General features: G+C 44.1%; 1 protein-coding gene across 2 annotated transcripts; it reads right to left on the reverse strand.

Moving 5' to 3' along the window:
- Nucleotides 1-230: 230 nt before the first annotated feature.
- On the reverse strand, nucleotides 231-17,887 carry LOC310863591 (homeobox protein MOX-2-like). 2 transcript variants are annotated; one of them, XR_014569681.1, is made up of 4 exons: nucleotides 16,798-17,887; nucleotides 10,227-10,399; nucleotides 942-1,924; nucleotides 231-554 (listed from the first exon to the last, which is right to left on the reverse strand). XR_014569681.1 is itself a non-coding variant. In XM_083772043.1 (3 exons), exons 1-3 carry the CDS (start codon nucleotides 17,387-17,389, stop codon nucleotides 1,685-1,687), a joined length of 1,005 nt encoding a protein of 334 aa, XP_083628169.1. In that variant the 5' UTR covers nucleotides 17,390-17,887; the 3' UTR covers nucleotides 231-1,684. The 2 variants fall into 2 exon arrangements, 1 of the variants encoding a protein (XP_083628169.1); XM_083772043.1 differs by having other exon boundaries at nucleotides 231-1,924.
- Nucleotides 17,888-18,519: the final 632 nt, after the last annotated feature.

Raw genomic sequence — 18,519 nt, forward strand, 5'->3', positions numbered from 1 at the left:
GTGGTGTGTCCCCTTTTCAGTCCTTTGTACACCCACCCTTACATTTTTTTTCCTTCCCTTTTTTTCCTTTTGCAATCCTTGTTCAATCAATACAGTAAAAATTTATCAAAGCAAATCCTTTTAACAGTGCAAAATGTCACTCAATTTAATGCAAAGTGTCTTTGGAATGTTCACAAAGTCTTTGTCCGTCCGTCCCCTCCCCCCCCCCCCCCCCCCCGCCCGGCCTCTTTGTTATGACGCTCCGCTCACAGCAAGTATCAGTAAAACATTTTTACATGTGTCCGACATAAAAAACCCTCCAGTAAACTTCATCCAGTATAAACCTCTTCTGTCCTGATGACAATTCAATGATCCTTCCCCACTTGGACTTTAGAACTCGGCACCTCTCTCAGTAGGAACAGACATATTCCTGAACAACAAGGCGGTCTGACCCCTTTTTCAGAACCACTTTTTTAGTCTGCGTGAGCCGGGCCTCCGGAAATTGGAACGTTGACCCATTTTAGGCCTGAAAAAATGTCATTTTCACGACTTTTCAAAAATAGCAGACCTACAAGCTCGTAGCGCGCCACTCGGTGGCGCGCTATGAGCTTGTAGATCTGCTATTTTTCAATAGCTAAAGCAGGGTACCCCAATAGGCGGCCCGCGGGCCATTTGCGGCCCACAGAGCGCCCCCTTGTGGCCCATGAAAGAATAATAAATAAAAAGAAAAGTTTTTTTTTTTTTTTTTTTAAGGGTCCCAGATATAAGTGGCATTAAATGGGGGTCAGTAGCCTATGCATGTCAAACTGGGCATCCTTTTCAAATGGGGTCTTGCCCTGAAAATGAATTTTCAGGGCAAGACCTCGACCTCGCGCGTGCAGACTCGGCCCCCAGCCTGGTACGCTAGTCAAAATATGGCCCTTGTGGAAAATTATTTGGGGAACCCTGAGCTAAAGTATAACATAATGCTTAGTTAAAACACCAAAAGGGTTTTCCCGTCCAGGATGGGTTAATTGGGAATTAACTGTGCAAATCCATACCTATATTAAATTGTCAATATAAGTAAATTAATATATGATAACCCTTCCACAGTATATAGTAGCTTTTTTTTGCACATTTTCCTTCACAATACCTAATTTTCATATTTAAATGCACAATTTCAGAAAATGTTGTAATACAATAAATCATTGTCTTAGTGTAAGTTATCAACTGGGGAAGTTTCATGGTGACAACTATTAATTGCATTTTTACTATTATGGCCTACTGTAGGTGAAAATTACAAAATGTGTGATAAATATGAAAAGGCTATTCCTGTGGAAGGGTCATCATATATTAATTTACTTATATTGATCCTATAAACAATTTAATATAGGTGTGGTTTTGCCCACTGAATTCATAATTTAACCCATTTTGGGCGGGAACCCCTTTTGGTATTTAAAGCATTATGTTGTACTTTAGCTATTGAAAACCAGCAGATCTACAAGCTCGTATCGCAGCACTCGGTGCCGCACTACGAGCTTGTAGCTCTGCTGTTTTTGAAAAATCGTGAAAATGTGGCGCAAATCTTTGAATATAAAAATGGGTTTAACGTTCCAATTTCGGAGGTCTGGCTCATGGACTTAAAAACGGGTTGGTTCTGAACTGAACCGGTTCCCAACCGGTGGGGGGGAAAAAGGGGCCATGCAGTCTGTGTGTTTTAATAGGGTCATAATAACTGAGCGTGCTCGGAGCTCTGGTCGCTGTCGTGACTGTCCTCGTTGAGTCCCGGGGAGGTGGAGGAGTGGTGCAACGCCGCCATGCCCGCCGAGAACTCCGACGGCAGCAGGGCTCCCTTCTTCACGTTCACCAGCTCCTTGTTCTCTCGCGCCGCCCCCGTCGCCGCCCCCTGCTGGCCGCCTTTCACCCGCTTCCATTTCATCCTCCTGTTCTGGAACCACACCTTCACCTGCAGACAGACAGACAGACAGTGAGACAGACAGACAGTGAGACAGACAGACAGTGAGACAGACAGACAGACAGACAGACAGACAGACAGACAGACAGACAGACAGACAGACAGACAGACAGACAGACAGACAGACAGACGGTGTCACATGATGCCAGGATGCAGCTATATAGGTTTGGTTTAGTTTATTTATGTTTTGTTTGCACTCATGTATTTTTTTTTAAAATATATTATGTTTCATGATTAAAAAAGTAACGATGAGCTTTAATTAGATATTATTATTTTTTATTATTTATATAGATAGATATAGATTTAGATATTTATTATTATTATTATTATTATGATTATTATTATTATATAAATAGATATAGATATTATATATTTGTTTACCAGTTAAGTAAGTCCTATATACGCTTACGACGAATAGCGAAAATAACTGATCTACACGACTTTTTTTTGGAAAACCATTTTCGCCTGCTAAAAACCGGAAGAGGAAGCACATAATAAAGAAAAGGGGGACACACCAGAGTTAGTGGTTATAAATCAGCTGAATGCACTTTGCTTCGCTTGCGTCAGCATGCCTCCAAATGAGGTGTGAAAGTGAGGATGGATGGTACGTGCTATATACTGATAGCTGTGAGTCAAGGCCATGGCCTTCCCAAGGACAGCTGAACCTTCTGCTGTGGAGTCTATAGACCAAGATTAGCCGTAGTGATATTAATCCATTCTGGACGACGGGAACACCCTTTTGGTGTTTTAAAGCATTATGTTATACTACTTTAGCTATTGGAAAATGGCAGATCTACAAGCTCATAGTTCGGCACCGAGTGCCACGCTACAAGCTTGTAGGGTCTGCTATTTATTTATTTTTCAATCATGAAAATGCGTCGCAAATCTTTGAATATATATTCTTTCAGAGCAAACGTTTTTAACTTGAATCTTTGCTTCTGGGGGGGGGGGGGGGGGGGGGGTCCTTGGAACTACATATTTTCAGATGGGGGGGGTATTAAATACATTCATAATTTTAGGGTTTCTTGACATGAAATAGTTTGAGAACGACTGACATAGAAACATGAGGTTTTTCAGAAAACTGTCATGATTTAGAAGACATTTGTAGAATCGTCCTCAGGTCTAAATGGGTTAACAGGGCTACCTTATACATTCGACACTCGTAACCCAAAACACAGTCGATGCGACTGCGTTGGATAACAAATCAAACCCACAACGTCCCAACGTGGACGTACGGCATCCTAGGCAGCTGTCTCCGCGTCCGCCAAAGTAACGAACGACGCATGGCACAAGGTATATAACGTAACCCGATGCCATTGTGAATGTGTTTCGTCGGGGCATTTTTTTATCGGCTGCAGGGTTTTCTTGGCAACGGATCCCCTCTCTCAGTAAAAACCCTGTCATTCCCCCGCGCCCCGGTTGCTGTCAGGAAACCCTATAACGTCCTGATTCTGTTTGCATGTGAAGTGAACCCCTCGACTATATCAGTGTGTGTGTGTCTGACGGTGTCACGGTGGTGTCTGGGAGATTTACAGGCCCCGGTGAAACGGACCTGTCTGCCAGCACAGCACAGACGCCACTCTGCTTTTCCTGTTTCCCACACGGCATAGAGCTTATATAATATAAACCCCAACAGTGTCACTTCATGGGCACATCTCTGGCACCGTAGGCTATGAGGAGTGAAAAAAAAAAATCATTAACCCTCAGCTCCGGTCTCCGGATCATTATTATACGACCTCCGCGCTGCCAAAAAGGAATCGGGCTACAGTCTCGGGGCAGTTTTTTTTCATTGGCCTTGCTTTGGGGTGTGGCGTGGAGGAGTATATACGGTGGTGGGGTGGTGGGGGCTACTGATTAGGAGGGCTTGGCATGGCGTCGGTCGGGGGTCTTATTTCTTCCACATGGCCAGGTATGTGCTGACGCACGCTGACGGATGCCGCGGGGTCCCTACGCTGGACCCGCGCCCGTTCCCCATGGCCTGACTCAACAGCTTGTTTAGTATCTGTGTCCATATAGTGATGATTATAGCATGCTGCCTAAAACGGACCGGTCGGATGACGTCCAGTGGATTAGCTGGGTCTACAACCCCCCCAGGACCACCCCTCTATTATAACCTCCTCTATATACAACCCCCCAGGACCACCCCTCTATTATAACCTCCTCTACACCCTACACAACCCCCCCAGGACCACCCCTCTATTATAACCTCCTCTACACCCTACACAACCCCCCCAGGACCACCCCTCTATTATAACCTCCTCTACACCCTACACAACCCCCCCAGGACCACCCCTCTATTATAACCTCCTCTACACCCTATACAACCCCCCAGGACCACCCCTCTATTATAACCTCCTCTATATACAACCCCCCAGGACCACCCCTCTATTATAACCTCCTCTATATACAACCCCCCAGGACCACCCCTCTATTATAACCTCCTCTATATACAACCCCCCAGGACCACCCCTCTATTATAACCTCCTCTACACCCTACACAACCCCCCCAGGACCACCCCTCTATTATAACCTCCTCTATATACAACCCCCCAGGACCACCCCTCTATTATAACCTCCTCTACACACTATACAACCCCCCAGGACCACCCCTCTATTATAACCTCCTCTACACCCTATACAACCCCCCAGGACCACCCCTCTATTATAACCTCCTCTACACCCTACACAACCCCCCCAGGACCACCCCTCTATTACAACCTCCTCTACACCCTATACAACCCCCCAGGACCACCCCTCTATTATAACCTCCTCTACACCCTACACAACCCCCCCAGGACCACCCCTCTATTATAACCTCCTCTACACCCTATACAACCCCCCAGGACCACCCCTCTATTATAACCTCCTCTACACCCTACACAACCCCCCCAGGACCACCCCTCTATTACAACCTCCTCTACACCCTACAACCCCCCCAGGACCACCCCTCTATTATAACCTCCTCTACACCCTACACAACCCCCCCAGGACCACCCCTCTATTATAACCTCCTCTACACCCTACACAACCCCCCCAGGACCACCCCTCTATTATAACCTCCTCTACACCCTATACAACCCCCCAGGACCACCCCTCTATTATAACCTCCTCTATATACAACCCCCCAGGACCACCCCTCTATTATAACCTCCTCTACACCCTACACAACCCCCCCAGAACCACCCCTCTATTATAACCTCCTCTGCACCCTACAACCCCCCAGGACCACCCCTCTATTATAACCTCCTCTACACACTATACAACCCCCCAGGACCACCCCTCTATTATAACCTCCTCTATATACAACCCCCCAGGACCACCCCTCTATTATAACCTCCTCTACACCCTACACAACCCCCCCAGGACCACCCCTCTATTATAACCTCCTCTACACCCTACAACCCCCCCAGGACCACCCCTCTATTATAACCTCCTCTACACCCTACACAACCCCCCAGGACCACCCCTCTATTATAACCTCCTCTGCACCCTACAACCCCCCCAGGACCACCCCTCTATTATAACCTCCTCTATATACAACCCCCCAGGACCACCCCTCTATTATAACCTCCTCTACACCCTACACAACCCCCCCAGGACCACCCCTCTATTATAACCTCCTCTACACCCTACACAACCCCCCCAGGACCACCCCTCTATTATAACCTCCTCTACACCCTACACAACCCCCCCAGAACCACCCCTCTATTATAACCTCCTCTACACCCTACAACCCCAGGACCACCCCTCTATTATAACCTCCTCTACACCCTACAACCCCAGGACCACCCCTCTATTATAACCTCCTCTACACCCTACAACCCCAGGACCACCCCTCTATTATAACCTCCTCTACACCCTACAACCCCAGGACCACCCCTCTATTATAACCTCCTCTACACCCTACAACCCCAGGACCACCCCTCTATTATAACCTCCTCTACAAATAACACCTGGGCCTCTTTGGTGGGGAGGTAACAACTACAAATAACACCTGGATCTCTTTGGTGGGGAAGTACAGGTAACAACTACAAATAACACCTGGACCTCTTTGGTGGGGACGTAACAACTACAAAAAACACCTGGACCTCTTTGGTGGGGACATAACAACTACAAATAACACCTGGACCTCTTTGGTGGGGACGTAACAACTACAAAAAACACCTGGACCTCTTTGGTGGGGACATAACAACTACAAATAACACCTGGGCCTCTTTGGTGGGGAGGTAACAACTACAAATAACACCTGGATCTCTTTGGTGGGGAAGTACAGGTAACAACTACAAATAACACCTGGACCGCTTTGGTGGGGAAGTACAGGTAACAACTACAAATAACACCTGGACCTCTTTGGTGGGGACGTAACAACTACAAATAACACCTGGACCTCTTTGGTGGGGAGGTACAGGTAACAACTACAAATAACACCTGGACCTCTTTGGTGGGGACGTAACAACTACATATAACACCTGGACCTCTTTGGTGGGGACGTAACAACTACAAATAACACCTGGACCTCTTTGGTAGGGAGGTAACAACTACAAATAACACCTGGGCCTCTTTGGTGGGGAGGTAACAACTACAAATAACACCTGGACCTCTTTGGTGGGGAGGTAACAACTACAAATAACACCTGGACCTCTTTGGTGGGGAGGTAACAACTACAAATAACACCTGGACCTCTTTTGTGGGGACGTAACAACTACAAATAACACCTGGACCTCTTTGGTGAGGAGGTAACAATTAACTACAAATAAAGGTAAGAAAGCCTTCTAGTATGGAATTCTCCTTTAACCTCCTCTACACCCTAAAACCCCACGGTTCCCCTCGATTAACCTCCTCTCTACGATGACTAAAACTATGAGACTAAATATAGTGACAATTTTGTCAACAACTAAAAAACTAGACAAAAATGTTAGTGAGGGGACTATAGTGGACAAGAGATCCAGTATAAGTCATTTTACACTTGGTTCCATGCTGAAAATCTACAAGCTACATCTACAAGCGTCGGCTATTTTCAGAAAGTTTTAAGTCATTACGACGGAATCAACTGTAGATTTAGTCGACTAATATCTTATTATTTAGTCGACTAAAAGTAGACTAACACTAAAACAACACTTGAACTCATGGATAGAGGCAAGTGAAATTAAAATAGCAAGTGATGAAACGAAAAATTAACAGAGAAAACTGGAGCGCTAAATGGAAGCTGATAAATCATCTTTGTGCATGGTGTTCCACTTTCGATATAATTTTGTAAATATGAGATTTTCTTTTTTTAAGTAGAGCTTAAGTGCTTAAAGGACAACTTAAGTTTTTTTTTCAACCAAGGTTCATGTTTTAGGTGGTTATTAGAGATCTTTTTATTTGCTGCTTTCTTTCGTTTTAGGGATTTTAGCTGTTTTTGACAGGGGGGGCGGGGGCATTCGAGCATGGGGCTGAATATATATATTTTTTTACAAAGTGTTATAGCGATTTCTTTTTTTATTATTTACTATAGTCCTACCCCAAGAAATTACATCTGGCCACAAAAGATCACGGGATCTACTGAATGTGTCAAACTGACATATTGAGCCTATGACACACATGGCTTCCTCCCAGTAGGCCTCCTTCACATTCAGTTTGAATGTTTCCATGAAGATCCCCCCAAACATTCAGAAAGTTAAAACATCTTAGATAGTTAAACCCATTTTGGGCGGGAACCCCTTTTGGTGTTTTAAACATTATGTTATAATTTAGCTATTGGAAAATAGCAGATCTACAATCTACACAGAGTGGCGCGATTACAAGCTTGTAGGTCTGCTATTTTTGAAGAATCGTGAAAATATTTATTTTTAGAAGATTTAGAAGATTTTTTTTTAAATGTTGAGGTCAGACCTAAATGGGTCTGACCTTATAGTTATAATAACAGCTTATTCAATCTGAATGTATATTTTAGTGTACATTAAGAAGTATATTTTAGTAGTAAATGTAGTAAATACTTTGTTACTGTCCAAAAACTGCCCATCGCCCCCCTCTGCATGCAGTACACACTAAGCTATGATGACTAAAACTATAAGACTAAATATACTGACAATTCTGTCAACAGATTAAAAACTAGACTAAAATGTTAGGAATGGACTAGTGGACAAGAGATCCAGTATACGTCATTTTACAATTGGTCGCATGCTGAAAATAGCTGATCTACAAGCTCACAACGCGTCGCGCTTGTCAGCTATTGTGAGCTTGTCAGCTGTTGAAAAAAACTGTTATGACGGCATCAAGGCACGCCAAAATACATTTTGTTCGACTAAATCAACTGTAGATTTAGTCGACTGAAACTAGACTAACACTAAAACATTCCCGGTGACTAAAATGTGACCAAAACTAAATGAAAACTATTCAAAAGACTATATATGACTAAAACTAAAATCAAACTTTGCTGCCAAAAACAACACCGGTACACACCACTCAGCGCTCCTTGTGTGTCCCCCGGGACGGTGACACAACATTCTTCCTCACGCCGGGCCTTATCCTGTGGGATTTATTTTAGGTCGTGCCGCATAGCGGGCCCTGCCACTCAAAACGGCGGGAGTTAAGTTTACAAGAGTAAACAAGACGCATGTGCGGCTCATTTTCTCATAAACGGCTTAGTCGCTAAACCAACTAGTATGACTAAAAGAAGACTACCCCGATATGCTGTTACATTACGTATATACACACGTTTCATTTCCCTGGCTTTTTGGAACGAGGTCGAATGGAGCCGATACGGTGTGTACGGCTGCGCGTTCGGTTCTAGGCTACTGTAAACTGTATAGTCCCATGCATGCATGTGGAGGCCGGCCAATTTTGCAATCATGGCGTGTAAAGCTATACAGTAGTTAACAGTGGGAGGCGAAGGCTGTAAGATAATAGTAATGATGTTAAAGTGGTCTGGATCCAGGATCGACCCCCACGCACACGCAATGCAACGCACGCGCACGCACACGCACGCGCACACACAGATTTATTGGACTGGTATTGGGAATGTTGTGTGAGAGGCCAGCCAATATGAGGGGGAGTGGTGAGGGACCCAAGCTTGCAGGCAGGAAGGCCTAAATCCTGGGTGGGTTTGTCTGGCTTTGGCCTCAGCCAAGACACTTTGACTGGCTTTAGCCAAACAGATCTCTCTCCAGGAGCACTTGTGGGATGTACTGAGTTTTGTACTGTTTTGCTCTGAGATTACGTAGAGAGAAAAGTGCTGTGGTTCTTTTTTCCGCCCCCCCCCCCCCCCCCCCCCCCGCCCCCCCGACGTGCAGACAAAATATGAAGCAGTGTTTATTTGGGAGCGTTTTTTTTTTTTTTTTTTTTTTTTAATGATTTTGCAACATCAGAGTAATTTGCGACAGTATAATACAACACTGATGACAGGATTTGGACATGTGTCTCCGTCACGACTAACTCACCACCACGGTTAACTTTTTTTGTCTGATGTGATTTTGAAACGAATCTGTTACTTTTCCTTTTTAAGACAAACACGGGAATGGTATATCGTCTGCCTCTTTCTTCTTCGCCATAATTATTCACACATATTATAATAACGTTTCCCAAACACTTTGAAGCGTCGAGTTGAACGGCAGCAGAGAGAGAGAGAGGGTGGGGTTTTGTCTCAGTGTGGTTCACATACAAGTGTTTCTGGTACAAGGATTAAGAAAAACCATCTGGACTCTGACACAAAGCATCAGAACGTCACTTCACAGGCACACCAAGACCAGCAGCAGCGCTGCCGCTGACATTTCAAAGAGTCCCGGTGGTTTGGAATCGATTAGCCCCAGAACATTAGTACGACATGTCGAACCGTTTGCTAATGTCAAAACACAGTTCCCTTTTCTTTTCTTTTCTTTCAGCGGTGAAGTCCTGTGCAGCTTTTTAATGGGAGCCATACTATATATATTGACCGGTGTCATATTTGCAAGCAATGCGAGACATCAAGTTCTGGGATTCTCGAGTGAATGTGGTGGACGTTGAATAATTACAGCAATTATTGATGTATTTAAGTTTTCCCCCCTTGAGATTTCTTTTTTCTGTTTTGTTTGAAGCTCACATCAAAAGGTATACGTTAATTAGCATGCATTACCATAGCAATAAATGACACGTTTTCATAGATAGTTCATATAGGGTTCCTCCTGTTTCTTTTTGGGGTCTTATTGTCTGTGGACATATATAGACCCAAGGGGGTCCATTTCTTTTGTACACTCTTCGAGTGTACAAAGGAATTTGACAGTGTAAGAGCGGGGTGAGTCCGTCACGTCACGCTGTACTGTACTTTGAAACGTACTTGTCTTTCCGTGAGGTCGAGGTTGACGGCGATCTCGTAGCGTCTCAGTCGGGTCAGATAGTTGTGGTGTGCAAACTCGGACTCCAGCTCTCGGATCTGCTCCTTGGTGAAGGCTGTGCGCTCCTTCCTGGGTTTGCTGTTCATGTCTGACTTATAGCTCCCGTCTTGGGAATCTGAAATGAAAAACAGAACATTTTCCAGCCACAGTTTGACTCTCTACGACGCAGAAAAGAAAAAAATGGAAGAAAGAGAGAAGAGAAAAAAAGGGAGGGGGGGGGGGGGGGGCGTTTTGATAAATGGCAGGGGCCAGTTTATAATGAAAATGAAATGGAAGCAAAACTATTTGGAGTGCCAATCACGTTTTATTATGGGGATATTGGACTCGTACGCTAGAAGTGTCTGATTTATTTTTTGTCTTTTCTGACTGTTAGCAGATCTGTCCCCTGTGCTGTGCTCAGTACAAGTCTGACAAGGATGTCTCTAGTCCAGTGTTGTTTTCGTCAACGAAAAATGTCCGTCGACTACCTTTTTTCACTGACGAAAACGAAATGGAAACGAAATGAAAACTAAGCCGTGATGACTAAAACTATGAGACTAAATATAATATCGACAATTTCGTCAAGAAATAAAAACTAGACTAAAATGTTAGGAAGGGACTAGTGGACAAGAGATCCAGTATAAGTCATTTTACACTTGGTTGCATGCTGAAAATACTGTAGCTGATATACAAGCTCACGACGCGAGCTTGTAGCTCGGCTATATTCAGCAATTGTAAAATCAGCCATTACGACGGCATCAAGGCCCGCCAAAATACATTTTAGTCGACTAAATCTGCAGTTTATTTAGTAAAATCACATAAAATCACGACTAAAACTAGACTAACACTAAAACATTCCAGGTGACTAAAATGTGACTAAAACTAAATAAACTATTCAAAAGACTATGAGTAAAACTAACAACAACTAACAACAACAAAAACAATACTGGTCTCTAGTCTACACAGAATTTTCCTTGTGTTGTTAGTTTCATATAGCCTGGATCCTGTGCAATAATTAAGATCCTGAGGGCTAATTTTACACTTCAGAATCAAATTAACGCTCAGCATTTTACTGCATACATTTACTGCTTCCGACAAGGATCAAGATTCTTCATTATTGCATATTCATTGTTTGCAACTGCAAAGTTTGCATTGTTTAAGATCAGCGCTGGTTAACATTTTGCATCACGACTTTCTTTGCTTTTCAAGATGATTTCTTCCAGCATTGTCTGCTTGTTTGACAGTGAGTATAGAGATGCAGAAATGCCAGGAGAGGGACCGGACAGCGGAGCAAAAGGGGACCGAATCCGATTGACTGGTGCCTTGGTATAGTACCCGTTGATGAGCTACTGGGGTACTGGGGTACCTGTTGATGAGCTACTGGGGTACCCGTTGATGAGCTACTGGGGTACTGGGGTACCCGTTGATGAGCTACTGGGGTACCCGTTGATGAGCTACTGGGGTACTGGGGTACCCGGTGCTGAGCTACTGGGGTGTACCCGTTGATGAGCTACTGGGGTGCCCCAGCAGATTAATCACATTTTCGCCTCAAGTTCAGCCATGCTCAGACTCTTCATGATACAGACAGACCAGTCTGAAGCATGTTGAGATGTCCATTGTCCACTAGTATATTTACAGTTGCTCACAGTTTGTCCAAAGTGACGAAGATTGACAAATACTACTGTATTATTGTCTCCAACCATGCCGTGTGTGTGTGTGTGTGTGTGTGTGTGTGTGTGTGTGTGTGTGTGTGTGTGTGTGTGTGTGTGTGTGTGTGTGTGTGTGCCTCCGTCCGTCTGTTACCAGCTAATCTCCGGCACCATTAACCCGGTCGGTGCCAGTTTTTTGCACGCACACTCCCTGGATGCCAACGATGAACCTCTGCCCAAAAAACTTCCAGAACGGCCTGTTATAGCACCACCAGGAGGCCGACTTTTGAAAAACACATTTCTTGATATTACTCCTCCAGATTCTGTCCAAAAATCCCGCAAATCTTTACACACTATCTCTATAGTCATGTGTTCAAGACGGATCTGTCCGATCTTTCATATTCCATCCTAATTGGCTAACATTGGCTTTTGAACAAAAAGCCTCAAATGATAAACGCAATGAGTGCAATTTACGTGAAATCTTTCACGGACTTTCCTACTAGGCTGAGGAATATATCCCACCCTTTTCACATTGGCACAGTCATAGCGCCGCCAACAGGTGGATTTTTGCAAAACAACATGCCTCAAATCATCCAATTGCCATCCAAGGCGTAAGAAGAAATGGCATCCTTTTCACATAGCGCCACCAGGAGGCCACAACCTGACCTGCCCTGGTGGAGACCTGTGCCTATATGTTAAATGACAATATTTGTTGTAGCGATATATAAGCAAATGTTAGTTATTTATATATAAATAAATACTTTGCATACTTGCATTATGGACCTTTTCCCCCTTTTATTAGGGTGAAACTCTACTTTCCCTTCTGTCCTTCATTACACTTATGCAATTCTTATGTTTTATCCTACCCAATATTTGAACAAACGTCTAGCGCTCTTTCAAGAGGGAATCCCCGCTCGGTCAGGGACAGACATGTTGCACTTAACGTATGATCTTCACTTTCTTCAGGCGGTATTATAGCTATTTGCAGACCATCCTATACCGAAGAGTGGACGAACTCCAACCACTGTAGATGCACCCTACTGTACTGATTTAAATGATTCATACATTAGTTCTGGATTGCAACTTTAACCAATTTTTGGTGTTTTAAGAAAAAAATCGTGAAAATGTGGCGCAAATGTTTGAATATATTCTTTCAGAGCGAACGTTTTTTACTCAAATCTTTGCTACTGGGGGCGGGGGGGGGGGTTCCTGGAACAACATATCTTCAGATGGGGGTCGGGGCCCAATTACATATATTCTGGGGGTCCTTGACATGAAAATGTTTGAAAACCAACTGACATAGAAACATGAGGTTTTTCAGAAAACTGCCAGGATTTAGACGACATTTAGTGGAATCGTCCTCAGGTCTAAATGGGTTATTCTTTTTTTTGTTGCTAAAAACTATACTAATACTTCACTTATATTATAATTTATTCACATTTGCCTGGTCCACACAACACATAAATCTGGTGTATATATATAGACCTATATGTACTTCTCATTAGTTGTGTACCGTAAGCGTGCCGGCAGACTGCCAGGAAAGAGACACATGTGCCACAATGTGAGGGCAACAGCAGACATTCAAACATTTCATATGTATTACAAAACGCCATTATGATGACATCAAGAAAGTTGACCAGATCAAGGTATTATGTGTCATGATATCCAAAGCCATTAATTTATTTCACACGGTACAGTTAAGCGTTGTGGAAATTGCCGTGGTGGCGCGCTCCGCTTATATTTTCAGCCTCTTTTTTTTTTTACAACGTACAACGTATTTCTGTTTTCATTCGCTATAATCTTCCAAGGAGGTTTGTATTTAACAGCCCGCATGTATATTTCATCATCACAACGTCATTCCTAAAAGAAAAAGAAAATACAGAGTCCCAAAAGAAAGGAAACTTTGTGGTTTCTGTAAAGTGCCAATGAAGTTAAAGTTGGGAAATAGGATTTGGTTAACCCGTTCTGAACAGGAACGCCTTTTGGTGTTTGAAGCATTATGTGATACTTTTAGCTGTTGTTGAGCAGATCTACAAGCTCGTAGCGCGGCACCGAATATATCATTTTTGGGGGTCCATGACATGAAATATTGAGCACCACTGACCTAGAAACATAGGGTTTTTCAGAAAACTGTCTCTCAAAGACATTTTTAGAATGTGGTGTCGGTCCTAAATGGGTTATGGGCATTGGCAGAAGCCTTAAAGTAGACAGAATGTCAGTCAACGTGATGGCATGGATGGCACTCGCTGAGACTCAGGCTGGCACAGCCGTATTCCATGATGAATTGATTTCATGTCTTTTGGCCTGAATGGAGTATAGAGACATGATGTCTGGTTATAAAAAATAAAAAATAATAAGAAGAAGAAGAATAAAAGGTATATAGAGAATGGGTGCTCCATGACATGAAATGTCACCGTTGTTGACCTGCAAGGTTTTGTGTTTGCAACCATATATATATAGGCCTTTAACCCAATCAATCCGCAGGAACGCATCAGTGTCATTTTAGATTTTAGCTATACAGTATATATATATATATATATATATATATATAGCAAGCAACATAGGTTTTTTTTTAAGGATTTAGAAGGCACAAGATTTCTAAATGGGTTAAACTATATTTATAATGCCTCGTCGCCGCACGAATATAGAACAAATAGCCTAATATACAAGATTGCAATGCATCGTGGTGCGTTGTGAACTTGTAGATCAGTTATTTATGAAAATATATATTTTTTCTTCCCTTTTTACATTATCGCCTATAATGATAATTATGTCCAAAATGAGGGCCTGTAGAAAGCGGTCGACTGACACCCAGGGAGGTGAACCTTGCCCTGCGCACTGACCAATGAAAGACCTCGGCTGGCTTCGACACATGGCCTGCACTTTGCTCTCCGTTGCCCTGCTTTAAAAAAAGAGCATTATAGCGTGCATGTCCACCATCCGCCATTTTACCAGCCAGGCAAAGCTTTTCATTCTGAACCCCACCCTGTGTGTGTGTGTATATATACAGATCGATTGGTTGTCTGAGTTTCAGAGCTTCAATGTGAAAACATGCCGCATGCAGCATATGCTATATATATATTTTTTTTAAGTGTGCTGCTCCTCATCTTCTCTAGCAATTAATTTCCATTGATTGATTGTGGGGTGTTTATTAGGCATGGTGGTGTGCGGTTATTTGACACAGAAGTCGTGATAATTTTTTTGCTTCTCTGCCTTTATTCACTGTTACAGTGAAGACGGACATGAGGAGAGAGGGAGAGAGATATAGAGAGAGAGAGAGAGAGAGAGAGAGAGAGAAGGGAAAGGTCGTCATGAACGGGACTCGAACACGCGACACGCTGTCAGGCCATGCAGAGCCTATGTGTGGCATGATGCCCCCCACCACCCCCACCACCACAACTCGTTTGTCATTCCAGAACCCAGGTGTGCCCACTGCAACCCGTTCCGGGCGTGAACCCCTTTTGGTGTTTGAAGCATTATGTCATGCTTTACCTATTGAAAAACGAGCTTGTAGATCTGCTATTTTTGAAAAATCATGAAAATGTGGCACACATTTGGAATATAATTATATTCTTTCAGAGCGAACGTTTTTAACAGCTGTGACTCGAGGTATATCGTTTCTAAAGCCACTATACTATATACTCGTTTGTCTTTCCAGAACCCAGGTGTGCTCATTGTGAGAGTTTAAAAGCCGGCTCCACAAAAACATTGCACCTGTAGGCTATTAATCGCCTGGTGGTGGAATATCACGTTATGAGGAGAATGTAAACTTTAAGCCATGATTTAAAAAAACACATCTCACTATGATTTTAAATCTTATCACCATGAGCTACGGGAAGCTACGCTGGTGTTCTGTTGCAGTATATGAACCAAAAATGGGTTATGTCTTTTTTCATTATGTGTCATTAATAATTATAATTATATATATATATATATATATATATATATATATATATATATATATATATATATATATATAGGTAAATCAATATTCTAATAATTGCATTTACTGGAAATTAAATTGTACTTAAATTACAAAAAAATAAAAATATATTTATTGAACGTTTGTTCATATACTGTACGGTTCTCATTGAGAGCTGAGCTCTCATTCTCAAGAGAGACATAAAAAAAGAGTTTGGAACCATCAGAAGGCATTAGCAGGCTATTTAAAAAAAAGAGGATAATATTGTATTAGTTTGAGGTCTTACAGATGCACAGACCGTGTGTGTGTGTGTCTGTGTGTGTCTGTGTGTGTGTGTGTGTGTGTGTGTGTGTGTGTGTGTGTGTGTGTGTGTGTGTGTGTGTGTGTGTGTGCATGCGTCCGTGCGTGCGTGCGCGTGTGTGTGATGTGTGCGAGCACTCAAACAAATATAATATATTTTACAGTTTACTTTATGGTTTGAAAGTCCTTGAACATATATTAACGTAATCTTACTATATTATGCCTGAATAATATACTGTATGTTATATAATTTCCATTGTGCCTTTTCCCTGGCGGCTTAAATTATTAACCTGTAGATTGATCCATATACTCAGGAAATAAAATGCCTTTATTGACACTAAACAAATCCTCAAAAAAAATCCATGATTAGGACATTAATATTATTATTATTGTATTTCTCTTGATTAGAAAACCATAGGCCTATTATCAAATGTTACATGTATACTGTATATAGGCTATACAGTATAACTGATATTCACTGTATGTTCCTAATCTACATCATCAAATCTAAACCATTTCGTGCGGTAGAACTGTACCAAACCGGTTTAATAAAGCAACGTGGTTTTACGAAAATTTACCGCAAGCAAAACCAAACCATCCCGGCCAAACCTTTGAGTCAATGCCACTCAGTTCTTAATACACATGGACCATTCATCGTCTTACCTGAACTGTCACTTTTCCCTTTATTGTTCTGCCTCTCCGACACCTCCGGAGACAGACTCTGCCGGCCGTACTCCCCCGAGAGGCACGACGGCGCCCCAGCGGCGGCGGTGGGGTCAACGCCACCACCGCCCAGACTCGGGTTCGAGACGCACAGGTTCGGAGGAGCCCCGCCCCCCGCGGAGCAAAGCTCCGGGGTCGAGGCCTCGTGACAGACGACGAGGCCGCCGTGCCGGACGCTGGGCGAGGAGGAGGAGGAGGAGGACATCTGGGGGACGACGTGCCAGCTGGACTGGTGATGCGGGGTGTGGTGGTGGTGGTGGTGGTGGTGGTGAGGATGCTGCTGCTGCTGCTGCTGCTGGGAGTGGGAGGACAGGTGGCCTCGGTGGTGAGGCAGGCCGCCGAACAAGCCCCCCTCGTCTCCGGCGTTGTAGCCGCAGGGAGACGCGGCGGGGCCCGGCGGGACGAGGTCCGGGTAGGAGACGTGGTCCGAGCGCCCGTGCAGGGTCAGCGGCGACTGCGCCGTGAAGGCAGGGTGAAGGCCCTGAGCCGTGGCGTGAGGGCTGCGCAAACAGCCAAACAGAGAGTGATCCATAGTCCCCACGAAAACAAAACAAAAAAAAACACACACACAAAACTTCCCCCCAAAACGGCACACACGCGAGGGACCCACTGAGAACTCTGGACGGCGGTGCGAGAGAGCAGAGTGAAAAGAAAGGAGTCGAGGTATAGTGAAGCCTCAATCGCTTTGCTCTCTCCTCTTGCAAAGCCCCGACTCTCTTCAGCTCGCCTCACACCTCCACGGTCCTGATTTTTCCCAGAGAGAAAAAAAAACGGATGGAAGGATATAAGGCTAGAGATGGTTGCAAGGCGTTGAAAGGAAAGGCCTTTGGGTAATCCTGAGCATGCGGGCGGGGTTGCCAGGCGGAGAGTGTGGGTAAACACGGTCAGAGAGGGCTGAGGAGGTATATCTCGGATGACAGGAGGAGAAGACGCGGGGCCCTGCAGCCATGCAGCCAGGCCCTGCAGTGTGGAAGGAGGAGGTTGGTTCCAGGGAAGTTGTGCGTGTGTGAGTGAGTGGGTGAGTGAGTGAGAGAGAGAGAGGGGAGAGAGAGAGAGAGAGAGAGAGACAGAGAGAGAGAGTGAGGGAGGCTGAGGGTGGATGTTATATATAGGGCGTAACGTGAGAGGTAGGCTGGGTCACTGCGACTGACCACATGCATACGATCTTCCTCCAAAAACGCAACGCACAATAAATCTGAACCATTCCTATATAGCCTTGCCTCAGGAAAAGTGGGCAATTTATTTTGGACCGGGAGAGCTATCTGACCCCCCCCCCCCCCTCCTCCACCCCACCATACTGAAACTTTCCTAAGAAGTGCATGCAGCGCGTTGCGTCAGCTTGGGTTTTTGGACTTGCGGACCCCGACACATTCTTAGCTGTGCGTGTATTCATATTTCTTTGCAAGTCACTCTGCAAGGTTTATAAAAGCACGATCTGACGTGTGCCCTAAAATGATTGCACGTCATGGCACGGACGGTAATAAATACATGCATTTGGCAGTTCAAGAGGTATATATATATTCGGCAATGTTATCGCTGCAATTTTGCAACCGTTGAAACGCTCGTTTTGTTTTTTTTCCCTATACTTTATACTGCAGTGCTTTTCTGTCAGCAGGATTTCATAATCTTCATGACTTCCATATGTTATATAAACTTGCCTTT

The sequence above is a fragment of the Protomyctophum parallelum genome (assembly GCF_964188405.1).
Source record: "Protomyctophum parallelum genome assembly, chromosome: 1".
Lineage (NCBI taxonomy): Eukaryota > Metazoa > Chordata > Actinopteri > Myctophiformes > Myctophidae > Protomyctophum > Protomyctophum parallelum.

Excerpts from the sequence above, each read along its gene's own strand:
- LOC310863591 (XM_083772043.1), bottom strand. The coding sequence starts at position 17,389 with ATGGATCACTCTCTGTTTGGCTGTTTGCGCAGCCCTCACGCCACGGCT. Across the intron at positions 10,400-16,797 it reads AGGGAAAAGTGACAGTTCAG|ATTCCCAAGACGGGAGCTAT; the intron begins GTAAGACGATGA and ends TTTTCATTTCAG. Across the intron at positions 1,925-10,226 it reads TCGACCTCACGGAAAGACAA|GTGAAGGTGTGGTTCCAGAA; the intron begins GTACGTTTCAAA and ends GTCTGTCTGCAG.